Source organism: Syngnathoides biaculeatus, chromosome 10, assembly GCF_019802595.1.
Source record: "Syngnathoides biaculeatus isolate LvHL_M chromosome 10, ASM1980259v1, whole genome shotgun sequence".
Classification (NCBI taxonomy): domain Eukaryota; kingdom Metazoa; phylum Chordata; class Actinopteri; order Syngnathiformes; family Syngnathidae; genus Syngnathoides; species Syngnathoides biaculeatus.
In genome coordinates, this window is record NC_084649.1 from 2,254,488 (window position 1) to 2,281,775 (window position 27,288).

Below are 27,288 nucleotides of genomic sequence, written 5' to 3' on the forward strand. Positions count from 1 at the left end.
CTTGTTGTATACACAATGTACGTAATGTTGTTAGCGCGCCCGGTTAACTCAGGCTTAGAAGCTTCAACGCAAACGATACGCCACCAATTTGAGTACTAAGATGCACTAAGATAAGACTTGTTAAATTTACTAAAAGTCCTCACAGCCCTTGTCGTACAAGTTATGTATTTACTCGCATTCGGTGTTTCTTCAACAACCACAAATTGATCACTAACGCATCTCGTTGTTAGCAAGCTAAGCTAAGGTATACTACGCCGATAAGCAAGTTTAAGTTGATGTTTCCACTAGCCCATCTTCTTATGAGTACTCATTCTCCTCGTTGTATACAATACGTAGGTTTTGCAGGACGTGTAGATACTAGCGTTTAATGTTTTCCTCACTAAATATTAGAAAACAGACGCGTTTAGGTTGTTAGCGGTCTAAGGTAGGTTAATTTGGGGCGAGCAGCTTCGAACTGAACGATACGCCTCCAATTTGGGTACTAAGATTGCACAGAGGGTGATTTTAGTCCACTGAAGTCGTCACCAGGAGCGTCCGATGTCAAGTAGTCACAACATTCAGTCCAAATTCAGCAGGATTTATTGAATTATGATCGGGCTGATCAGAGTCTTCTGTTTAAGCTGCTACCGGTTTGAAGACCGGAAGCAACTCAAGCATGAAACTTGAAATCACAAGTGTCAAACTCAAGGCCCGGGAGCCAGATCCGATCCGCCACATCATTTTTTGTTGTCGGCGAAAGCAAATCATATGGTTGAACTGCCAGAATTCTTTTCTTGTATCTGTACAAAAAAATCTGTACAAAAAAAAGAAACTGTCATTTGCACTCATGTTTTTGTTGCCCTTTTAACAGTACAGTAACTTGAACAACAGCTGACAAAGTATTGACCTTTAGTTTTGAATTCAAAAGTAGTTATTTATTGTCTCTGTAATAATACAAGGTGGTGATTCAATATTTAGCTGATTTGACAGTCATAATGGCTCTATGAGCAAAACTCTAAGTATAATGTGGCCTGTAAAGAAAATGATTCTGACACCGTTGCTCTAATGATCGTTTTTCCAGTTTTGTTAATATTACCTTGACAATTCTTGCAGCCTTGTGCGCCAATACAAAAACAATTTGTGAAGTTGTCTTCTAAAGGTTCATGACACTTTTCATGACATTTCTGGACAAATTTAAGGTTGTTTTTTAAATATTCTAAACAATTAAGGTTACTCAATATTATCTTAAAGTTTTTGGGTACTTGTTATATATTTATTTTCCATCCTTATTTGATTAATAGTCGATTATATTATACTGTATTATCAAAAGGGGTATGTTAATTTGGAAAATGTATCCATTCAGCCATTTTCAGAGCTGCTTATTCTCAACAGGGTCGTGGGAGTGCTGGAGCCTGTCCCAGCCATCATTGGGCAGGAAGCGGGTTATATCCTAAACTGGTTTCCAGCCAATTGCAGGTCACATTGAAACAAACAACTATTCACACTCAGAATCACATCTAAGGGCAATTTAGAGTCTCCATTTAAACCATGGAAAATCCATATTTCATAAATATAAAAATCACAAACAGTTGTATACAACCTTTGCATATTATATTGTTCCATGTCCTTTAGATAGTACAGTACATCTAGGTGTCCCTTGCAAATGTGCTCAAGATTGTTTTAACTCCTTTTGTTTTGGCTCCCTTGGTATCTCTTCCTCAATCCCTGCATGTACCAATTCCCATAAGCATAAGTATGAGTGCACCTGAACAAGGCTGTGTGTGTGAGAATTCTGTGGCAATGAGAGGGGTGTATTTTTTTTCCTTTGTCTCTCACTTCTGGACAACAAAGGGAATATTTTCCTTGCCCTTCGGTAAGAGTTGACAACTTGTGACTCGTACCTTTTTCTCGATTTGAAAATATTTCTTTCTTGTAACAAAAACAACCACACAAACAGAAACTACACAAAAAATATTTGCTTAGTGAATTAGTCTCTCAGTTAAGATTTACCTAAATATTGCTTACAAGTCACACGGCAAAAAGGAAAATTTATCTTCCACTTAAAGATAATCATCTTAAATTATGATAAATCCTGCCTCTTTTGACTAAAGATATGTCCAAGCTGAACAAAGGGGAGATTTATTTATACATGTTGTCTTCTAAAGGTAGAATGTAGGGAGAAATGTACCAAGAGCATTTGACCTCAGAGATGAGTCAACAGGCAAAAAATAATTTTAAAAATGTAGGAAAAGGCAATTTAATAAAAAAACACAAATTAATCGACTAAACATGCAAAATGGCAGATTTTTTTTTATATAAAACAATGCAGTGACTATGGTGCTTCATGTAAAATAACAATCAAAGTGTCAACTATAACAGTTTCTTTTTGCTAACACTATTTTTTGTAATATTTTGTCACATATTAGGTGAACAGCACAACGTTTGGAAATCAGTGTCATGAATATGTAACCAATAACTATTCTATACATTCATCATGTGACATTTTGTAAACTCGGCTGTTATAGCAAGCAAACAATAACTACCATATCCCCTATGAGGCACAACATTTTTACTTTCATAACCAAGAGTCAGGACTCAAAAATATTTATATGTCCAATAAAATAGCACTGGAAAATAAATGGCATATCAGATCAGATTTTGTCTACATGTCTGAAACACACACATGAATAAATCACTAAATCCTCTGACATAAGAATGAATTTGATTTGACATACAGGTATTTGTGTTGCTGCAGGGATGTGAACTTAGTGTAGATGTAACAAAAGCAACAACAATAACAATCGAAAAACAAGGCCTCTATATATTTTATTGTTGTAATAATGATTAAAAAAATTCACATGCAATATACTATACATTATATATACACACACCGGCATTTATTAATGGCTGTAATGAAACAAACAAGGGTTTTATAAAATGAGGATGGCAGTACCATTGGCAATGATGCATTGCATTTCACACAAAAAGTGTGCTGCATCAGTTTGCATTCACTTCCATTTGTCCCTCTGAGAAGATTTAATGAAAAATGTGCACGGTGGAAGGTGGATGTAAGTTGAGCTGCTCACGCCGGGCTCTGAGTGGTGGCTTTGATCTCGGACGACACCCTTTTCTCCTTTCGGCCTGCATACTCCCCTATAAAGGAGCCATCTTCGTTAAACTGAGTGTCTTCTTCTGCGTAGTCTACCAGGCTGTCGCTGCTGTCCAATGCTTTGATGTCTCTGCTCAGAGAGCGTTGGCTGCCTTTTAGTGGCTTCTCATCATTGTCGCTGTTGGAGAAGCAAATTCGAGTTAGATTTCTGGCATGATTCGCTTTATACTGCTAGAACCAACAGAGGGCTTCAACGAGAGCAATCTTTGTTTCACTATTTGCAAAAAACAGATCTGTGGATTGGACAAAGTGTTAAATAGGTGCAGTTTTAAACTGTTTGGAGATCATTTATTTTGTCCCATGATTATGTTTTCCCTCCAAATACTTAATGAAATTCTTCATTTCCTTTTGGATTGTCCCATTAGGGGTCGCTAGAGTGTGTCATCTTTTTCCATGTAAGTGTATTTTCCGCATCTTCCTCTCGAACACCAGCTGCTCTCATCTCTAACCCTAACCCTAACCCTAACCTGCCCTTCATCTTAGCAGATACTCTTCTGTCACATAACACACCAGACACCTTCTGCCGGCTGTTCCAACTGCTTGAACCCGTTTCTTCACTTCCTTACCACACTCACCATTGCTCTGTATTGTTGACCCCAAGTATTTGAAGTGGTCCACCCTTACTATCTCTTCTTCCTGGAGCTTTGCTCTTCCCCCTCAACCCCTTTCATTCACGCACTTATATTCTGTTTTACTTCAGCTACTCTTCATTCCTCTCCTTTCCTGTGCATCCCTCCCTCCTTCTAATTGTTCCTCCGCCTGCTCCCTGCTTTCACTGCACATCACAATATCATCTGCGAACATCATGGTCCAAGGAGATTCCATTCTAACCTCATCTGTCAGCTTATCCATTACCACAGCAAACAGGAAGGGGTTGCTATAGTCCCACCTCCACCATAAATTCTTCTGTCACACGTAGGGCACACATAACAACTGTTCTGCTGCCCTCATACATGTTCTCTACTAGTCTAACATACTTTTCTTTAACTCTAGACTTATGTATGCAATACTACTTTGATGCCTATTCTCATAAGGGTAGCAGGGAGGGCTGGAGCCTATCTCAGCTGTCAACGGGCAGGAGGCGGGGTATACCCTGAACTGGTTCCCAGCCAATCACAGGGCACATCGAGACAAACAGCCACACTCACAATCACACTGAGGGGCAATTTAGAGTGTCCAATTAAAGTTGCATGTTTTTGGGATGTGTGAGGAAAATCGAGTGCCCGGAGAAAATCCACGCAGGCACGGAGAGAACATGCAAACTCCACACAGGCACATCCAGGATCGAACCCGGGACCTCAGAACTCTGAGGCCAACGCTTTCCAGGTGATTCACCATGCTGCCCGAAAATAATCAATTTCAGAAAATTAATATATGGCAGTTAGACTCAAGTGACTACATATTTCCATAAATGAAGTTTTTGCAGAGACAGAATTTTGAGGTAAATATTGATTCTTATTAAATTTAAGATATTTTAAGTCTCTGTACCAATACTAATAATCATCAGAAAGCAGGGCTGTGAACCAATGAAAATTCACACCAAAGGAATCTATCCAAATTCGTCAGATTTCCATATTTTCAAAATTTCATCAACTAACTGCATACTGTTCGATTGTAAAATTGAATCATTATTATATCATCATAATTGTTAATTGCATCAAACTTGTAATGTAATGTAATAAAGCAATTGCAGCCTGACTCAAAGTAAAATATTATAGCATTATACAGCAAAGAAAATAAGTATTTGAACACCCTGCTATATTGCAAGTTCTCCCACTTAGAAATCATGGAGGGGTCTGAAATTTTCACCGTAGGTGCATGTCTACTGTGAAAGAGATAATCTAAAAAGTAAAAATCCAGAAATCACAATGTATGATTTTTGTAACGATTTGTGTGATACAGCTGCAAATAAGTATTTGAACAGCTGTCTCTCAGCTAGAATTTAGTCCGCCTTTAAAAGTCCACCTCCACTCCATGTATTATCCTTAATCAGATGCACCTGTATGAGGTCGTTAGCTGCATAAAGACCCCTTCTCCACCCCATACAAGCAGTAAGACTCAGACTTGGAACATGGCCAAGAGCTGTCCAAAGACATCAGAGACAAAATTGTACAACTCAACACAGCTGGAAAGGGCTACAGAGAAATTGCCAAGCAGCTTGGTGAAAAAAGGTCCACTGTTGGAGAAATCATGAGAAAATGAAACAAGCTATGATGGTCAATTTCAATAGGAGTGGAGCCCCATGCAAGATATCACCTCATGGGGTCTCAATGATCCTTAGACTGCTGAGGAATCAGCCCAGGACTACACGACAATACTTGGTCAATGACCTGAAAAGAGCTGGGACCACCGTTTCCAAGGTAACTGTTGGTAATACACAAAGACGTCATGGTTTGAAATCATGCATGGCAATGAAGGTTCCCCTGATTAAACCAGCACATGTCAAGGCCCATCTTAAAGTTGCCAATGACCATTTGGATGATACAGATGAGTCATGGGAGAAGGTTTTGTGGTCAGATGAGACCAAAATGGAACTTTTTGCTCATAATTTCACTAAGCATGTTTGGAGGAACACGGATGATGGGGAGTCCATCTCAAGAACACCATTTCTACTGTGAAGCACGGGGGTGGTAGCACCAGGCTTTGGGGGGTGTTTTTTTGCACATGGGAGAGGACGACTGCACTGTATTAAGGAAAGAACGACCGCGACCATGTATTGTGATATTTTGGGGAACAACCTCTTTCCCTCAGTCAGAGCATTGAAGATGGGTTGTGGCTGGTTCTTTCAACATGACAATGACTCGCAGCACACAGCTAGGAAAACCAAGGAGTGGCTCCCAAAGAAGCATATCAAGGTTCTGGTTTGGGCTAGCCAGTCTCCAAACCTAAACCACATAGAAAATCTTTGGAGGGAGCTGAAGTTCTGTGTTTCTCAGTGACAGCCCAGAAACCTGTCTGATCTAGAGAAGATCTGTGTGGAGGAGTGGGCAAAAATCCCTCCTGCTGTGTGTGCAAACCTGCTGAACAAATACAGGAAACGTTTGACCTCTGTATTTGCAAACAAAGGCTACTGTACCAAATATTAACATTAGTTTTCTCAGGTGTTCAAATACTTATTTGCAATTGTATCACATAAATAAATTGTTAAAAAATCATACATTGTGATTTCACGATTTTCTTTTTAGATTATCGCTCTCACAGTGGACATGCACCTACAATGAAAATTTCAGACCCTTCCATGATTTCTAACTGGGAGAACTTGCAATATAGCTGTATGTACCTCTACCTCTCTCTGTGCCTAAAGCTGAAATCCACAACTTTTTTTTTTAAATAATCATATACAGGTATATGTATCACGTTTGACCTCTGTAATTGTAATCAAAGGCTACTGTACCAAATATTAACATTGGTTTTCTTCGGTGTTCAAATACTTATTTGGAGCAGTATCGCACAAATAAATCATGACATAATCATATTGATTATAATATATATATAATAATCATTGTGGTTTCTGAATTTTTCTTTTTACATTATCTCTCTCACAGTTGACATGATGAAAATTTCAGAGCCCTCCATGATTTCCAAGTCGGAGAACTTGCAATATAGCAGGGTGTTCAAATACTTATTTTCTTCACTATATGTATATACTGTATGTATGTATGTATACACAGTGTATAATGTATCTGTAAATACAAATAAACTTGAACTTAAATAAAGAAGTTCAAGGAATTATATACAAACTGCTCATGTGGCGGAAGTAAAAAGTCTCTCACAGCAAGACACATTTTGCTTCATACTATCTGGCTTTTTGATGTGTAGATCCCACTGATTGGGAAATTATAGTATAGCACACCCTCTAACAACTGTTAGGAGTTGGACCACTACAGGATTAATGAATCGTGTACAGATAATACTGCCCCAGAGAAAAAGTGCTTTCAAAAACTGATTGTTTTCAGCTTCCTGCTGTGTACTGGGCAGCCTGTACTGAGGGCCATCAGAACAGGAAATGGCAGCATTTCAAAACTGCAACAGCTCCCTTTAGGAAGTAATTTCTATTTTTTAAAAAAATGTACACAACACATTGTTAAGGACTTTGTGACCTGAGGAACGTTTTATAGTTTGAAAAAGTGCTGGCTAAACTACAGTCCTTTTGCATGTGTACAGAAAAACGTTTTGAAGCTACTTATTGCGCAACAGTCCCCGTTTTCACCAAGCAGAACCGCTCAGATTACCCACGATTGAAAGATGGACACTGGAATCTGCTTATTCCTCTGAATTCAAATAAAATTAAGAAAAGAAAACAAGAAAGAACACAAAATACTACCCTCCCTTCAATGCCAATTTTTATTTACAGTTACATTTACACTTTGGTATCACATATTTATGATTACATAGTATTTAGATTGCTCCTTTTGCTTTTGCACGCACACCCTTCTTCAAGTTACATTGTTAAAATACAACCCAGATCCACGTTTAGCATGTCAAAACATAAAGTAGAATCCTGAATTGAACTGTACCAGTTGGTGGAAACATGACTCATGGCTTGAGAGATGTTGCGGCATCCTTCATCTTTATGTGTAATTGCATTTAGTACAGTTATCGTATGAATCTTATCATAAATTTAGTGGGAGGAAAAAGTATGTAAATCCTGCATGTATTGGCTAGCTAATGTTGTCTGATGTTCATCTCAATCACACGAATAAATAATATTTTTAAATGAATAGTGTGCAAAATAATGTTTTCATATGTTTTATAGTACTGAGAATGCAAACATTCACGTGAGAGAGAGTTAAATGTAAGCGAACTCATGGTTTACTATTTAACATCCTTAGGATGCAATAATATCGAGCAAACATTTCCTGAAGTTTCAGGACAGTAATCAAGATCAATTTTGGACCATTCCTCTTTACAGAACTGAAGTTCTTGAAGAGGTTCATCGAGAGTTTGTGGTGTGAAAAGCTCTCTTCATGTCATGCCACAGCATCACTATTGGGTTGAGGTCAGGACATTAACTGTGCCACTCCAGAACATGTATTTCCTTCTTCTGAAGTCTTTCTGTTGTTGCTTTACTGTAATTTATTGTGCATAATGCACAGGTTTTTCTTCCTGAAAAATCTTTGATCAATAATGTATTATACATGGGTATAGTAAAAGCTAAAAAAAAAAAAACATACATAAGTCAATGAAGCAAACAGTTTTACATGTGTTTTAGAAAGGACACTTTAGCTTTAAATAATGTGACTAAAATGTTGCATTCCATTTACCCATATGTTTAAAAATACTTAAAATAAAATAAAAAATATTGAACAACATCTATGTTACATGTTCATGAGATTGTGATACACCCTTGTTTTTAATTGTTATGTGGCTTTACGGATGTGTTTTTCACCTGCTACGTGGCATTCCGCATGAAAGTCCGAGAATCTGGGAAACCTCTGATAGCAAGACACCATGTTTTAATAGTAGATTGCTATCAGAGGATTTCCCAGCATTCCTAGTGCTGTTGTATCATTGATAAAATTCTAGTTGATGTCAGTTAGTTTCCTGACTGCAAAAATAGTTGTAATAATATAAGTCATGGGTGGTGTGGTATCACGGCATCGTTGTGTGCTTCAGTGAGAGACTTACCCACATTGCCTATGAATAAATGTGGTTGGATGTTTGGTGGTGTCGGAGGGGCCCCAGGTAGAGAATGGCAGCCATGCATCCGTCACACTAACTACACAAGCAACTTACCCTACTAAGATTTGATTGAAGAGTTTATAAATACAGACCCTTTCCAAAAAATTAAATATGATTCATCCATCCATTTTCTGAGATGCTTATCCTCACAAGGGTCGCGCAAGTGTAGGAGTCAATCCCAGTTATCATCCGGTAGGAGGCGGGGTATACCCTGAAATACTTGCCAGCCAATCCCAGGGCACATCGAGACAGACAACAATTGCACTCCCAATCACACCTTGGGGCAATTTAGCGTGTCCAATTAATTTTGCATGTTTTTTGGGATGTGGGAGGAAACCGGAGTGCCTGGAGGAAACCCACGCAGGCACGGGGAGAATATGCAAACTCCACAAAGGCGGGTCTGGGATTGAAACCCGGGACCTCAGAACTGTGAGGCTGACACTTTCCAAATGAACGACCGTACCGCTTTTCATGTACAGTATTTATTTATTTCTATTGAGGCAATCATCCTGTGGAATTGCCTGGGAATTATGGAAGCCCAGATTTCCTTGATACTTGCTGTCAGTTCTCTTTTGTTTGTGGGTCTGGTGTCCCTCATTTTCCTCTTGATAATACGTCGTAGATTCTCAATGGGGTTTTGATACAGTGAGTTGACTGGCCAGCCAAGCACTGTGATAGCATGGGTATCAAACAGTTTTGTTAAACTTTGGAATTCATTTTTCCATAGTTGATTGCAAGCTGTCACGGTCCTGAAGTTGTTAAGCATGCCTATGCAATAATATTCCCTCCAATCATGATTAAAAAGTTGGAATAAGGTCTTGATCTTGTTGTGCTGTGCTATTTTTGCTCCACAGATGGCATTGTGTGTTCCTCCCAGATAATTCGAATTTGGTTTTATCTGTCCACAGAGTATTTTACCAGTCGTGCTGTGGAACATCCAAGTGCTCGTTTGGAAACTTCAAATGTCAAGCACTTTTACAAATAATAATGGCTTCTTCCTTGTGGTTCTCTCATGAACCGCATGTTTGTTTAATGTTTTATGTAAGATGGGTTTGTCAACAAAGATATCTGATTCTTATGATTTCTGGAAATCTTCAGCTAACATTCCAGTGTTCTTTATTTGTCTTTCTTTATTTTTTTAAACTTCTTAAGCATTATGTCATCATTATAGGATGGCCACTCCATGGAAGAGAAGAAAAAATGCTCAATATTTTTCCATTTCCATTTGTGTAAATGTGAGCAGATGAACATCAAGAATTTAACATAATTTTGTGAATGAATTTTTTCCCAACCACAACCAGATTTAGATGTTTTGCCATGACTTCAAGAGAATTAGTATTTACGGGAATGTTGCTAAATTGTAAAGAAAAATTGTCCAAAATTCTTTGTAATTGTGCAGGTCTGATCTGCAACTACAAGGAATTTTTGGTTAAGGTTATTGGTCCAAAGGAGGGTCAACCATTTATTAAAACCAATTGTCTACTTCCTTATTTCTTTATGGCCAATGTATATTTATTTTCACCAAAAAATATGAAAATGTAATTTTTCCCATTGTTTTAAGCAGTCACAGTTTTAGCATTATAATTTAGATGAGCTTCAGACCACATTCTTACAGAAATGTAAGAAATCCCAACGGGTTCACATACTCTTTCTCTTTAATGTGTTTCCAAATTCTTGTTTTTAGGAATCTTAAACAGTATGCTATTGGACGGATAAATATTTTTCATAGATCTCAATGGTCAAAAACCACCTTGTGCCTAATTATAGACCATATCTACAGTAGATTCAACTACTACTGCAACAACACGGACATGCAAACAGCTCACAAAGCTATTGCTGTTCATCACATACGTTCCAGTTCCCCAGCATCATCAAATTTCTTCCACAGAAGTGTGAGTCTCCATGTCAACCTCATGAGTATTATGTTCTCTTTGCAGCAATAGGGGAGAAATAAAGAGTAGTACTGAGAGAGGAGGAAAGAGTCTTTAATACTGAAATACTGCTCTCAGGGTGTCACTTACCTGTATTCGCAAAACGTGTCATCATTCATACCCTGGGACTCCATCTCGGGATGTAGGTCCTCTTTTTCTTTTACTGCTCACAAGAAGGAGACAACATTAGATATGTGCTTAAGAGGGCTTCAAAATAAAAACCATGTGCACCCATCATAAATTGCAACCAAACTCACCGCTCATTCAGATTGTATTGACAAAACAGGTCAGAGAGAGATGTTCTGTGAGCAAGAATTCTGCCTTTTTAATTTAGATGTAACATAGACTATTAAGTGATTTACATTGTACACAGGGGCACATTAGTTTTACACAAATAAGAACGATTTGAGACAACAATAATGGGTTCTTAATGAGAGAACAAACAACTGAGCGGTGTATCCCTTTTGTTTTCATGATTGGTTGAATGCTACCCAGACACCAAACTGATGGCCATTAGCGGAGCCTGTGAATAATAAAGGCAATTACAGACACTCGAGGTCCCAGTAGAAGGACGAAAAAAAAAAAAAAAAAGAGATAAGCATAAATCTTATGTCATTATTAACTGCACACAAACAATATGCAGCATTTACATCTTGTTCCGCAGTGGGCTCTACATAGTTTTGAATGCTGCTGGAAAATTGGAGTGTGTAAATAATGCAACATTCAAATACAGGACAGAGAAACTAATTTCCTATTGCTACACAATGTTCAACTATATTTTACGAATAAATTTACATTTAAATAGTTTAGAAACAAAACAAAAAACTAAATATATTTCTCTATACATTTTAAGTAGATTCTATAATAAAGAATATATTTCCATAACATCATATATGCCAGTAGAAATGTATTAATAAAGGAATAATCAATAGAAGGAGTGTTGGTAAAAGTTTCTGTCTACAACTACGTTAAGCACATACCTGAATACTTCCCTCCTTTATTTCTGTTGACAAAACAGGCGATCAACATCATGAGTGTGAGGAAAGCGATGGCGCACAGCAGGCCAATAAACCAACCCTGGTTAGATATTCCTGCATGAATGCTGGCCAGACCTGAGGAGGAGAATATTCAGTGACTTTGACATGCCTTAACCTTTTTATCAGATGGCTTGATTGAATGTTTATATCGACAATGCCTATCTGATTTATGAGCTGTTAGGCCAGTGATGGAAACCGTCCAGTATTAATATTTAACAGCTAATTCGCCTGTCTAATTAATCAAGTATGGAGCACTATACAAATGCAATTCCTTGATCCATGCCTCCAAATTAAATCCTTCAAACAATGGAAGGACCACGATCTTCAAGGGCGCAGCTGTAGTCAGTAAAAAAGTAGAGGTTCCTTCATTCTACTGCTTTTTGTCTGATTAATGGATGGGTGGATACATATTTTTGTAATGCTGTTGTTGGAATATGTCAACCTTTCAAGTAAACATTATTAATTAAATCCAAGAAGTAGACTGTCAGAGAGTAAATGGTCAACCTCAATGTACACATATACAGTGCCTTGTGAAAGTATTCAGCCCCCTTGAACTTTTCAACTTTTCGCCACATTTCAGGCTTCAAACATAAAGATATAGATTTTTACTTTTTTGTCAAGAATCAACAAGAAATGGGACATAATCATGAAGTGGAATTAAATTTATTGGAGATCTTTCCTTTTTAACATATAAAAAACTGAAAAGTGGGGCATGCACTATTATTTGGCCGCTTTACTTTCAGTGCAGCAAACACACTCCAGAAGTTCAGTGAGGATCTCTGAATGATCCACTGTTGACTGATGATGATAAATAGAATCCACCTGTGTGTAATCAAGTCTCTGTATAATTGGACCTGCTCTGTGATAGTCTCAGGGTTCTGTTTAAAGTGTAGACAGCATCATGAAGGCCAAGGAACACACCAGGAAGTTCCAAGAAACTGTTGTGGAGAATTTCAAAGCCGGATTTGGATACAAAATATTTCCCAAGCTTTAAACAACTCAAGGAGCACTGTGCAAGCAATCATATTGAAATTGAAGCAGTATCAGACCACTGTAAATCTACCAAAACCTGGCCATCCCTTTAAACATTCACCTCGAACAAGGAGAAGACTGATCGAGATGCAGCCAAGAGGCCCATGATCACTCTGGATGAACTGCAGAGATCTACAGCTGAGGTGGGAGAGTCTGTCCATAGGATAACAATCAGTTGTAGACTGCTCAAATCTGGCATTTATGGAAGAGTGGCAAGTAGAAACCCATTTCTCAAAAATAACCATGAAAAGTCTCATTTAAAGTTTGCCTCAAGCTACATGGGAAACTGAAGTATGTCTTATGCCCATATTTAGTTATGACTCCATAATTTCCTCACGTCCTCAGCTGAAGCCAGATGTGTCCTTGAGCGCATCTCTGCACGTAGGCTAACCTTGATGAACTGCATACTGGACACTTTGTAATAATCCATTGCCACCTAGAACCGGTTGAGACAGAAACCCTTTGTCGAAGTGGAAAGCCCCGATCTCATGCCACAGGTTTGATACCACCCATAGTCCGCCCTTCTGACAAGATAAAGGATGTGTGCTTTCTCTGTATCTTCCCACTTGCGATCTGCTCTCTATAGCCATTGTCTGTAACTAACCCTAAGTGCCCGGAATATTCTGTCAGTAAATTATTCGAAGAAACTGTTCATCATCTCCAGCCTTTATTTGGATAACCAACATTCTCACTACCCGAAATTAAACGAACATGTGGAGGAAAAAAAAAGTGTCCTCCAACAATTGGTGACCCCGACATGATTTTGGACTGAGGTGTTGGTTGACAGACAGAAAATCAGCCGGCCAACAATTGATAAGGTAAGAGGACATTTATCCTCCAAAAATGATCCTTCTGTCTGTGAACTGGGGTTGAGGTCCGTGTCACGTTTGAATTTGTGACATTGTGAAATTAGTCTCTGGCTGGTTGAACAGGAGGGGAAACTTTGGGTGGTATAGTCCTATGAGTAGAGGTTGAAAAGCCTTAGAGTGTGTGGGAGTACCATTGTAGAAAGGGTTCAGACGAGCCCTGTGTTCGGAGGTTGTGCCGACACAAAACGTTTGTAAATCCCGTGACAGCCAGACACACCAGTAGGTTGAGGGCTAGTCCAAAACTTTCTGGACTGAGAGGTTGTCTCGTTCTTCTTGGAGAATCTTAGAGACTAGAATTCCTCATTTGAAATCAAAGGACCAAGTGTACACTAAAAATAAGTTGAGGAGAATAACCCGGATGAGCAGTGAAAATGCGCAATCACAGTCCTATGAGTAGAGGTTGAAAAGCCTTAGAGTGTGTGGGCGTACCACTCTAGAAAGGGTTGAGACGAGCCCTGTGTTCGGAGGTTTGCCGACACAAAAAGGTTATGAATTCCGTGACTGCCAGACACACCAGTAGGTCGAGGGCCAGTCCAAAACTTTCTGGACCGGGAGCTTTTCTCATTCTTTTCGGAGAATCCTAGAGACTAGAATTCCTCATTCAAAATCAAAGGACTGTAAAATAAAGAGGCTTGAGCATTTTTTAAATAAATAAATAAATAGATAGATAAATAAGTAAATAATAATAATAATAATCCATCTGAGAGATGACATATATTGTAAAAATTCAAGTGACAAAATTGCCTAAGAACGGTATGACGATACCCAGTGGTAGTTAAAAAAAAAAAAAAAAAAGGAGCATCCTTCTGCATCTGCTGGCTCGTGGGTGAGTGTCTTGCGGGCACGCACACTCAATTGTAGCATGGTGAGGTAAGCGTGCGTGTGTGTATGTGTGTGTGTGTGAGTGCGAGATCAATGGAGGCGACACTACTTATACGTTTGCTGTTGTCATTCCTGTGTTTTTATATATTTGCTATTTTAAGGCTTAGTTCTTTGAGTTTTTGGCTGTTTGAGTGTGCAAGGAGGCCCACTCTCTCCGTTATTGTTGCTTTGTCACTTATCTGCCTCTCTGTTCCAAGTAGAAAGACCTGTTGACTACAAAAAAGAGAGAGAGGGGGGATTCGATTTAAAACAAAATGGAGGGACAGTTTGATAGGGAACGTGAATGGTTCAATTTGCAAATACCAAACCATTTTGAACAAGTGTCACTAAGTGAACAAGTGAAAAATGGATGTGATGTGTGTGTTGGAAGGTTGCCTGAAAAAGAACGAGATAGTGAGAAAGAACAGTTGAAAGAATGGAGGAGGAATTGTCTTCGACTGCATGTCTGGTGACATTAATGAAAGAAACGAAATAAGCTTCTGTTAAAAGAGTGGCGGCTCTAAAGTTGGAAGTGGGAAAAATTAATAGGTTGTCTTCCAAAGGGAGAATACTAAGAAAGTTGTGGAAATGAAAGCGAAAGCAAGAATGATGGCAATTGGATGTGCATTAAAGTTGTCCCGTTTGGGTGTCAAGGAAGAAAGTGTTGGTCTGGTCCCGGCAACGGCCTTGGGTGTTGTCTCCAACTAGCCCATTGGTACCGTAACCTGACCATAAACCAGGAAAGCTTTAAATGAATTTCAGGCTCCAGTATTGAATGTAATTGCGGGCCAGCTTGAAGTAGATGTAAACAATTAAAACGTCTCTCACTCATGCACAACTGACATCAAACATGAATACAATCGCAGAAACTTCGGCTGCTTGAGTGAGTATAGATTTAGAAGGCAGATTGGAAAAAGTGGCCAACTTGAGAGCTGACCCATTCACACATTTGACTCAACTAGGACTGTACAAGTCAGAATTAAACAGACACCAAGAGGTTCCATAAAATATCAAAGATCAACTTAAGAGAACCGCTACTGAAAATCAAAAGAGGCTGAAGCGGAAAAAGTAGGACCGTGCCCTTTGCGCTGAACAAGAAGCGAGAACAGGGAGTTGCTGTCTACGCTGCGGAGCACACAGCTAGAAGCTCTTCAAATGGGGAAGCAGAAAACAGGTTGCATGTTGCTCAGTTACAACGAATTAGCAGAATTAAAGTCTCATGTCCAGAATCTTTCAGGTGCCCACGCTGACTCCATTTTGGATCGTCCTGAAGACCCAGAGGAATCTTCCAAAGGTCCATCTTTTTCTCCTCATCGGCGTGTGACTCGTTCCCAAATCTTGCAGGCACCCATGTTAGCCAAAGTTGACCCGGCTACTGGTAACTCTGCTGTTTTACAAATCTTTCTCTCCCACTGATGTGCGTGTGTTGCTGCAGAAACTTCCACCCATGCAATCTGGTGGTGCCAATTGGCTTCAAGCAGTGCAGAGAGCAGTTACGTAACAAATGTTAACAGCAGCTCACATCCGTTTTCTCCTTACACAATCATGTCTGCTTTCACAGTTGAATACTCTGATGCAAAATTCAGCTTTTTCTTCTCTCCCCGATCTTCAGGCTCTAACACGAGCGTTAGATACTTTATTTCCAATCCCTACACTCTGAAAACAGGACACACCCCTACAGCCTCCGCTTTGCATTCGCAAGTGTTCCAAGCAGCCATTTTGAAGGCCGTTCCCAAGTCTGTGGTGCAAGCCATGGAGGGCAATCGGGACCTTCCTGGTGCTGAGGTTGACCGGTGGTAAACATCAATTGAGGAGACATGCTGGAGAAAAAGAGTCTAAGGTTGACAAACACAATAGTCTGAAAAAGCAGGAAGAAGTCGCTCTTGCTCTGATCTCATCTCCCCCTGTCGGTTCTGAATGCATGATGTATCAAGCAGGTTCATTCATGGGTCGAGGTGCGCCCCTGGTAACAATAACGTGTCCTTCAATTGTGGACAGCCTGGTCATTGGGCCCGCAAGTGCAGACACCGATCTCAAGCGTCTGGATGGAGAACGTGGCTACAATCGAGGAGGTTACAACCAACCCCAAGAGAGTCAAACCAACAGTCACAGACTCTTTTGCCTTCTTTTGTGTTTGTACCTAACTGTCCAGTCAATCTTTTGGGGAGAGATCTCCTCATCGCCACATGCGCTCTCATCAAATGCACCCCTGATCGACTCATTCTGGAATTTCCGGATGGTAACACCTACTGCTGCTCGGCTGCCTCTGCCTCCGGTGCCACCTCCCAGTTCCCACTTGTTGAACAACGCCCTGTGGCATGGGCCACTGCCGACATCTCCTGGGCAAGAGTGGATATTGACCACAGTGGTTGGCTCGAAGCTATTGGCTTGAAGCTAAACACATTTGGACTCTCTAGTCACCTTGGGTTCGCAACCTCAGATCTTATGATATTGCAAATGAGGTGTCACCTTTTCGGTGTTCCTGACTCCTGAACAACTCAAATGGTACAGGATGGCGGATTCCCCGGATCCTCCTATGCCTCCTTGTCACCCACATGTCTCCTTGATGGTCTCGCCTCAGCACACAGCGAAGTATCTAGGTCCGTTTGTCCTGGTATGCACACAGGCCACTGATTGGCAAAAAGAGGCTTGGATGATTGGCATTTTGCAAACAATTGACGGCTTGCTCAAAGCAGGAATGTTGTGTGAAATTCCTGACTGATTTTACCACCCCCATCTTACCTGTTGGAATGAAAAACACTGGAAAGCTTCGCATGGTCCGTGACTTACAAGCAAATAATGCGTCCGTGTTAACCCTCACTTTTCCCGTCCCGAACCCGCACTCGGCATTGTCCCAAATTACATCGGCCCACACTCATTTCATTTGCATTGTCTTGGCTAAGGCTTTCTTTTGCATTCCGGTTCATCCTTCCATGAAGAAATTTTTTGCTTTCAATTGGAATGGTGTTTGCTATTCCTATAATCGCCTGCCTCAAGGCTTTGTCCTTTCATCTGGACTCTTCAATGACTGTCTTCGTCAGTTGCTGTATCCGCTTGAATTGCCTCATGGGGTTCTCCTGGTGCAGTATGTGGATGACGTCTTGCTGGCGGCTCCATCTGAAACTTCTTGTCTCAAAGCCATTGGGTCTTTGCTTTCTCATTTGGCCTCTGTTGGACTGAAGTGTTCCAAGTCCAAACTCCAGATTGCCCGACCACAGGTTTCTTTTCTCGGGCGTCTGATCTCACACCATGGCACAGGAATCTCTTCCTCTCACAAAGACAATATCCTCCATCATCCAAAACCAACAAATGTCAAAACCATGCTCGCCTTTCTTGGTCTTTGCAACTACTCCAGGCATCATGTTCCAAACTTTGCTGAACTCACTTACCCACTCCAAGAGATGGTTAATGTACAAGGTATGCGCAATCTTTCTAACAGTCTTTGTTGGAAAACGGAAGCAGACACTTCCATCATCTCTTTGAAACAACATATTTCCAGTGCCGCAGCTCTTGCGATTCCTGATTACAGTCACATGTTCTATCTTGACGTGTCTGAAAAAATCCGTAGTGTTTCTGCTGCTCTTTATCAGAAAGGGGAAAGAGGAATTCGACAAGTTTGTCTGTATGCATGAACTCCATTGGAAAAATATGAGCAAAGACACTCAATTTGCGCTTCTTTCGCATCTGCTGTAGCCAGAATGATTCAGAAGACATCTCACATTGTTCTTCATCACCCGCTGACTGTGCGAACATCACACAGTACTGTCCAGTACGTCACGAGTCAAGCTTTCACCATGACCGGAGGAAGACAGAGGAAAATGTAAGCAATTTAACACAACCACATATTCTCTTTACCCATGAAGGAGTGAACATGGCTGAAGGTCTGCTCGGAGGAGAACCGCATTGTTGTGTACAAAAAAAACACGGAAGAAAACTCACTCCACACTGGATTTTATGTGACACCTCTTGACAACCCGGACTTGATTCTTTTCACAGACGGATTTGCAGTAACCCAACCCACGGAAACATTCTCGAATTGCGAGATGCTTTAATGCTCCCGACAGCGGTTGCAGTCCTTAAATGCAAAGGTCACTCTCAAACTCATGATTTTGTATCAGCAGGAAATGAATCAGCAGATCGAGCAGCAAAAAAGGTTGTGGGGTACCGACCACCACTCCAGCTGGTTGAGACAGAAACCCTTTGTCTAAGTGGAAAGCCCCGATCTCACGCCACAGGTTTGATACCACCCATTGTCCGCCCTTCTGACAAGATAAAGGATGTGTGCATTCTCTGTATCTTTGCACTTGCAATCTGCTCTCTACAGCCATTGTCTGTAACTCATAATTGCCCGAAATATTCTGTCAGTAAATTCTTCGAAGAAACTGTTCATCATCTCCAGCCTTTATTTGGATAACCAACATTCTCACTACCCGAAATTAAACGAACACTCAGAGGAAAAAAAAAAAGCATCCTCCAACAAAACACACCAAACATGTGGAAGAAGGTGCTCTGGTCAGATGAAACCAAAATCGAACATTTTAGTCACAATGCAAAACGATATGTTTGGCGTAAAAGCAAGACAGCTCATCACCATGAACACACCATCCCCACTGGCAAACATGGTGGTGGCAGGCTTATGGTTTGGGCCTGCTTTTCTTCTGCAGGGACAGGGAAGATGGTTAAAATTGATGCAAAGATGAATAGAGCCAAATACAGGACCATTCGGGAAGAAAACCTGTTGGAGTCTGCAAAAGACCTGAGACTGGGATGGAGATTTGTCTTCCAACAGGACAATGATCCAAAACATAAAGCTAAATCTACAATGGAATGGTTCACAAATAAATGTTTCCAGGTGTTAGAATGGCCAAGTCAAAGTACAGACTTGAATTCAATCAAGAATCTGTGGGCAGAGCTGAAGACTGCTGTTCACAAATGCTCTCAATCCAACCTCACTGAGCTCGAGCTGTTTTGCAAGGAATGGGCAAGAATTTCAGTCTCTCGATGTGCAAAACTGATTGAGATATACCCCAAGCGACTTGCAGCTGTAATTGCAGCAAAAGGTGGGGCTATAAAGTATTCATGCAAGGGGGCCACATAATATTGCACGCCCCACTTTTCAGGTTTTTATTTGTTAAAAAAGTTTAAAATAAATTAATTTCATTCCACCATTCTTGACAAAACATTTTAATTTTATATATTTATGTTTGAAGCCTGAAATGTGGCAAAAGGTTGAAAAGTTCAAGGGGGCCGAATACTTTCACAAGCCACCGTAGTACCCTGTGCATTGGTCAGCAGAGGAGGCTTGGAAGAGCAGCAGAAATGATATCAGAGTAAGAACCCCAATCTGACAAAGGCCTGTAATGTTTACCGTTATCTACCTGACACCATGCAGAAAATTTAATTTCTCTCAGCTTTGTGCAACACTGTCAGTCTAAAACAGAAATGTTGACTTGCAACGTTCATATTGTGCAAAAATGCCCTTCGTCGAATTGGATACACAGAGCAGGGGAGTTTTCACACTTGCATTTCGCTCTGTTGGGTTTAAATAAGTTGAGGGGTTTGTAAACAGTGTTTGTGTTTTGACTGGTTTGATTCATCTTCACACAATATAAATTGCAAAGCGTACCAAAATGTGTCAAAATAAACTGTGAGATGTGACATCTCTTAGGACTCATAAGATTGTTAACAGGTTGCACCTTTATTGAACTGACTAGCAAGTAATAAGCCAATAAAGCAGCACAAATAATTATTGATAACATCTGGGCAATCTACCAGGCCATAATAGCCTAGCAATAGCCAATAATACACCCCAGCAAATATCCAAGTGCACTTTCAAAGCACGAGTACATTATATTACACTCTACTCGTTTTTTTTTTCTTTTTTAAGACTAACAGACATCCATGTTGAGTGCTAACTGCGAACACACTAAACCAAAAACAAACTAAACTTCTCAAAAAACAGTAAACGTTCTGTGGATGAAAGCAGAAGTAGTTGCTTTACAGTAAACACAATAAATACCACATCCAGATGGACCAAATTGTGCATGAATGCTTTCACACATGTTTCAAGCATAGTACTAGCGACAGAGTAATAGTGTCATGATTAGAGTCCCACAAATAGAACTATAGATTTTTGGAAAAAAAAAAAAAGGACAACACAGATCGAAATGGAAAATTATACAGGAAGTATATGTACTGACAATCTTAATTAATTGAACCTTCTTTTATTCAATAAAATTATACAAACTGGTAAAATACATAAAATTATCAAGAAATAGCAAGTTATGTGGTGCTTTTTAATCAGATTTAGGTATACATTTGCTTTTTGTAAAATGAAGTAATTAATCATCTTCATTAGAATTGACATTTGACAGTTTTTTTTCTGAATCCCTTCTTTAATTTGCATCATCAAATTTCGACATATCAAATAACTTGGCCTTTTGCTCACCAACCGAGGAGGAACAACTTCTAATAATGCAGCGAATGATGTGCATCATTAGTATGCCTTGACAGCTGCTGTCTGAGCAGGTCGACATCAATCCACTTCATTTCCCCATGGCAAACATGCAAATCTTCTGTCGTGCCTTCAGCTCAGGTGCTTTATTTACTCAGGTGATAATTCAGCACACATGGACACCTGCGGCTGTGTTGCCCATCCCAACCAGTGCAAATGACACTCTTTGACTAATGTTGATGGATTAGTCTGTGACTAAGGTAATTCCAATCACTGGACCTGCACAATGAGTTTGATTAAGATCAGACCCTGGACTAAATATAATCCTAGGCTGTCTCCTTTTTTTTTTTTCCCAGCATTGCACTTCTCTGCTACATAAGATACATACATAAGATGCAGCATCAAAGTCCAAGAGACTTGAATAAAGAGATGCCACCAAATATTCTGATAATACTGAGCGTGACCAAATAATGTTGCCTGTTTTTGGGATGTGGGAGGAAACTGGAGTGGCCAAAGAAAACCCACACATGCACAGGGAGAACTTGCAAACTCCACACAGGCAGGGTCAGGATTTGAACCTTGGTCCTCAGAACTGTGAGGCCGACTCTCCACATCTGCACCACCGTGCCACCTGCACTTATCTCACTGACCTATAAATATCACCTTTCCTAGTATGTGGTACAAGTCCCCAGCAGAAACCCCAGACGATATTTCTCTTCATTTTCTCTCCACTCAGACAACTTCTTGTCTCAACTGTGATACTGCTGCTTAGCCAGCTGAGGATGATATGGAAATGTCAGGTGACTGTTGGGTCAATACACTGCCGAGTAGAGTGAGGGGCTGGGGCCCAACAAATCCATCACTGACAATTAGATGTGTTTGTCCCATTCAAGCGATGGCACTCTCCAGCAACTCTGTCTGGATAGAGCATAGATCTTGTCTCTTTTAATTCACATAGTGCAGCAGGGAAATGAAAACTATTACAACCAGGTGATCTTTAGGCAGGATATAAAGTTATAACTCTGATTATAATTACTATCGGCAGTGAATCATGCACAAGAGGGCTGCAACTAACAATTACTTTGAATAATTGATTAATCTGTTTATTTGTTTGTGAAATGGATGATATGGATGTTTTACATCTCGTAATTAAAGAAAACAAACAAACAGGACATTATATCAAATCTACATGCACCAAATGCACAAATACATTGCTTATCATTCAGTTACTGATTTGGGCCATAAGATGTCAGAAAATCAGCAAAAATGTTCATCTTTGCTGTCTTAAGTAATAGCAGATGTTTTCAAACATGTTTTTGACTCAACACAAAAATAATCAATCTTGTTTCATGGAAGAATATTCATGAGAATATTTACTGTCAAAAGACTGAAATTCTGAAGATTTGGACCGTTTTAAGTTAAACAAGATCTCATCAATTTGCGAAATAGTTGTCGAATAATTGTATAATCGACTAGTTGTCCATGAATTGATTAAATAATGTAACACTAATGCAAATAAATTCGAACCCATGTGGGTGTCCAAAAATTATGAATGATTAACTTTACAGGAAGACAACAACAAAAAGTACCAGTAAAAATGCAAACACATTTGAAAATGCCTTCACAAGGCTTTTCTTATTTTCTTGCATTCTAATTAAACGTTTGTTTATATAGTAGGATGTGACCTAGAGTTGAAAGAGAAATTCTGGAAGGAACTAGATGAAGTAGTTCTGAGCATCCCAGACAACGAGAGAGTTGTGATTGGTGCAGATTGTAATGGACATATTGGTAAAGGAAACAGGGGCGATGAAGAAGTGACGGGTAAGTACGGCATCCTGGAAGGGAACTATGAGGGACAGATGGTGGTGGGCTTTGCAAAAAGGATGGAGTTGGCTGTAGTGAACACTTATTTCCATAAGAGGGAGGAACATATAGTGACCTACAAGAGCGGAGGTAGAAGCACACAGGTGGATTATATTTTGTGCAGACGATGTATTCTCAAGGAGATTACTGACTGTAAAGTAGTGGCAGCAGAGAGTGTAGCTCGACAGTATAGGATGGTGGTGGGGAGGATGACTCTGGTGGTGGGTAGAACGATTAAGAAGACAAAGGTAGAGCAGAGAATCATGTGGTGGAGGCTGAGAAAGGAAGAATGTTGCGCGGCCTTTTGGCAAGAGGTGAGAAAGGCTCTCGATGGACAGCAGAAGCTCCCGGAAGACTGAACTACGAGAGCCAAGGTAATCAGAGAGACAGGCAGGAGAGTACTTGGTGTGTCTTCTGGTAGGAAAGGGGAGAAGGAGACTTGGTGGTGGAACCCCAAAATACAGGGAGTCATACAAGGAAAGAGATTAGCGAAGAAAAGGTGGTACACTGAGAGAACTGAGGAGAGGCGAAAGGAGTACATTGAGATGCGACGTAGGCCAAAGGTAGAGGTGGCAAAGGCTAAACAAGAGGCATATGAAGACATGTACACCAGGTTGGACACGAAAGAAGAAGAAAAGGATCTCTACAGGTTGGCCAGACACAGGGATAGAGATGGGAAGGATGTGCACCAAGTAAGGGTGATTAAGGATGGGGATGGAAATGTGTTGACTGGTGTTAGTAGTGTGCTAAATAGATGGAAAGAATACTTTGAAAAGTTGATGAATGAAGAAAATGAGAGAGAAGGAAGAGTTGAAGAGGCAAGTGTGAAGGACCAGGAAGTGGCAATGATTAGTAAGGGGGAAGTCAGAGAGGCACTACAAAGGATGAAAAATGGAAAGGCAGTTGGTCCTGATGACATACCGGTGGAGGTATGGAAGCAATTTGGAGAGATGGCTGTGGAGTTTTTGACCAACTTATTCAACAGAATACTAGCGGGCGAAAAGATGCCTGAAGAATGGAGGAAAAATGTTCTAGTTCCCATTTTTAAGAACAAAGGAGATGTTGAGAGCTGTGGGAATTATAGAGGAATAAAGTTGATCAGCCACACAATTAAGTTACGGGAAAGTGTAGTGGAGGCTAGACTGAGGACAGAAGTAAGTATCTGCGAGCAACAGTATGGTTTCATGCCTAGAAAGAGTACCACAGATGCATTATTTGCCTTAAGGATGCTCGTGGAAAAGTACAGAAAAGGTCAGAAGAAGCTACATTGTGTCTTTGTGGATCTAGAGAAAGTCTATGACAGAGTACCAAGAGAGGAACTGTGGTACTGCATGCATAAGTCTGGTGTGGCAGAGAAGTATGTTAAAATAGTACAGGACATGTATGATGGCAGAGAAACAATGGTGAGGTGTGCCTTAGGTGTGACAGAAGAATTTAAGGTGGAGGTGGGACTGCATCTGGGATCAGCTCTGAGCCCCTTCCTGATTGCAGTGGTAATGGATAGGCTGACAGATGAGGTCTGACTGGAATCCCCTTGGACCATGACGCCCGCAGATGATATTGTGACATGCAGTGAAAGCACGGAGCATGCAGAGGAACAATTAGAATGATGGAGACATGCGCTGGAAAGGAGATGAATGAAGATTAGCCGAAGTAAAACAGAATATATGAGCGTAAATGAGAAAGGTGGAGGGGGAAGAGTGAGGCTACAGGGAGAAGAGATAGCAAGGGTGGAGGACTTCAAATATTTAGGGTCAACAATCCAGAGCAATGGTGAGTGTGGTAAGGAAGTGAAGAAACGGGTCCAAACAGGTTGGAACAGCTGGCGGAAGGTGTCTGGTGTGTTATGTGACAGAAAAGTCTCTGCTAGGATGAAGGGCAAAGTTTACAAAACAGTGGTGAGGCCGGCCATGATGTACGGATTCGAGACGGTGGCACTGAAGAAACAACAGGAAGCAGAACTGGAGGTAGCAGAAATGAAGACGTTGAGTTTCTCGCTCGGAGTGAGCAGGTTGGATAGGATTAGAAATGAGCTCATTAGAGGGACAGCCAAAGTTGGATGTTTTGGAGACAAGATTCGAGAGAGCAGAGTTCAATGGTTTGGACATGTTCAGAGGCGAGAGAGTGAGCATATTGGTGGAAGGGTGCTGAGGATGGATCTGCCAGGCAAAAGACCGAGAGTAAGACCAGAGAGAAGGTTTATGGATGTGGTGAGGGAAGACATGAGGGCAGTTGGGGTTAGAGAGGAAGATGCAGGAGATAGGCTAAGCTGGAAAAAGATGACACGCTATGGCGACCCCTAACGGGACAAGCCGAAAGGAAAAGAAGAATATTTTTTTGTAGTCTGGTATGGTTCTGCATTTAAACCCCGGACCCAGTTTTTTACACATTTACGTTTCACTGGGGGGGACAAAGGTGAATATCATCAGAGAATAAATTATCATTTTGACTGCTCAATGTAGGAATTATTAGATAATTAGAGCTGAGAAGAATATGTTCTTATTTTCTTCAATATACGATATGTCGAGTGCTAATGGCAAGGACAAACAACACACAAAGGCAATTATCACTTCGTTAAAAATAAATTTTGTCCAAATAATAGAAACAGGGGGCACAATGGCGCAGCTGGAAAACGTTGGCCTCACAGTTCTGAGGACCCGGGTTCATTCCCGGCCCTCCCTGTGTGGAGTTTGCATTTTCTCCCCGTGCCTCCGTGGGTTTTCTCTGGGAACTCCGGTTTCCTCCCCCATCCCAAGCATGCAACATTAATTGGACACTTTAAATTGTCCCTTGGTGTGATTGTGAGTGAGGCTGTTTGTCTCTATGTGCCCTGCGATTGGTTGGCAAACAGTTCAGGGTGTGCCTCGCCTCCTGCCCATTGACACCTGGAATAGGCTCCAGCACTACCGCCACCCTTGTGACGATAAGCGGCTAAGAAAATGGATGGATGGATGGTAGAAACATATCAAGTATGGCCTTGACTAAGGCATAACAAGATTTTCTTTTTTTTTTTGAAGTTTTCCTAAATTTATGGATTAATAGTAGTATTGTGATTACCTTTAACACAGCATATCATTGTGTGTGTATGTGTGAAATGGCATATGTATATGGCATCTCTTCTTCATACTCGGGCTGTCAGTGGGAACCAGAGTGAGCTGCCGGGGCGGAAAAATAAATGAAAGAAAAAACACAAAAGGGCAAGCAAATGCACTCCTAAGCAGGCATTCACACACATGAGACATTGCATGATCAAGTTCAGCTGAAGCGATTCACTTTTACTGAAAGCAGCACGGCAGTGAGAAGACAACAAAAAAAACAAAAAAAGAAAAGTGGACTTTTACAAGGTGGTAGCGAATATGAAACTAACACTTTTACTACTTACTGTAATTCTTACATATGGAATGATGTGAAAACTTGAAACATAACACAGAAAAGACAATTCTAGTAATCATTTCTTTTTGATTTTCAATATTGAAACAAGCAATCACTGATAGACCACGGAGAGACAACTGACTTTCTCTTTGCTGGATTTGCAGCCAAATGGCAATAATGTTCATTATGGCAGAGTAATAGTAAATTAAAAGCACCATCTAGTAAAATAGCATACTCACAGTCTCTTTTTATTGAAAATTAAAAACATCTCTGTTTCATTTCCTTTCTAACTGTTCACACCACGGTCGAGTCCACAGATTGCTTTGACTCGAGGTGTGCCATGTGATCCTCAGTAAATGATATGTCATCACAAAGACACAATTATATGCTTCAAGTTGGATCATTATGCTGACTTACCCAGCATCTCTTTCATGATTGCACAATTAATTATTGGAACCTTCAATTACTCCTTGCATGAAGCAATTTTCTTTCTTTCCAGATTGTCTCATAACGTGCATGTTTCATCCTATCAATAAGTAGTTGCTTTGACAGTGACAAACGAAAAGCTGCAGTACAGACAAGAAATTGCTCGTCCACAAATATAACTTCATAGGACATAAAAAAAAGTTGGCTGCCTTGGCTTCAGTTTGTGCAGACAGAATGCTGTTTGGAAAACAAAACGTAAAAAAAATGTTTGTTATACCCCTCACTAAACCCTGATTATACTGAACCAGCTCTCTGCCATCATGCTAATGTTGCTGCTTCTTAATGTAACACAAGCAGACAGCAGTTTACTCAATTCAGTTTAAACATTGTTCCTTCCATGTTTGACTTACTTGCTTCTAGGGTGGTGGTGCTCTCCTCACTGATAATAGGCCCACAGCCCACTGTGGTGCAGGAACGCAAGTGGAACTTGTATTTGCTTAAAGGCTCCAAGTCCCGCAGGGTCCACTTAGTTGTGTCAGGTTTGCTGATGTCGATAGTCTGCAGTTGTCCGACTTCATCTGTGTTGTTAACTGCAGTGATGATAAATTGTCAA

The 27,288-nt window shown here is 40.4% G+C and overlaps 1 protein-coding gene across 3 annotated transcripts in view; it reads right to left on the reverse strand.

Moving 5' to 3' along the window:
• Positions 1-2,220: 2,220 nt before the first annotated feature.
• chl1b (cell adhesion molecule L1-like b) overlaps positions 2,221-27,288 on the reverse strand; it is a 116,460-nt gene continuing 91,392 nt past the window's right edge. For 2 of the 3 annotated variants that reach the window (XM_061833253.1, XM_061833252.1), the window contains 4 exons: positions 27,086-27,265; positions 11,742-11,873; positions 10,852-10,924; positions 2,221-3,266 (listed from right to left, as the gene is read on the reverse strand). In XM_061833253.1, coding sequence (XP_061689237.1) covers positions 3,062-3,266; positions 10,852-10,924; positions 11,742-11,873; positions 27,086-27,265 — 590 coding nt within the window. In that variant the 3' untranslated portion in view covers positions 2,221-3,061. Of the gene's footprint in view, positions 3,267-10,681; positions 10,760-10,851; positions 10,925-11,741; positions 11,874-27,085; positions 27,266-27,288 lie in introns of all 3 variants that reach the window. The other variant, XM_061833254.1, reaches the window with a different exon arrangement.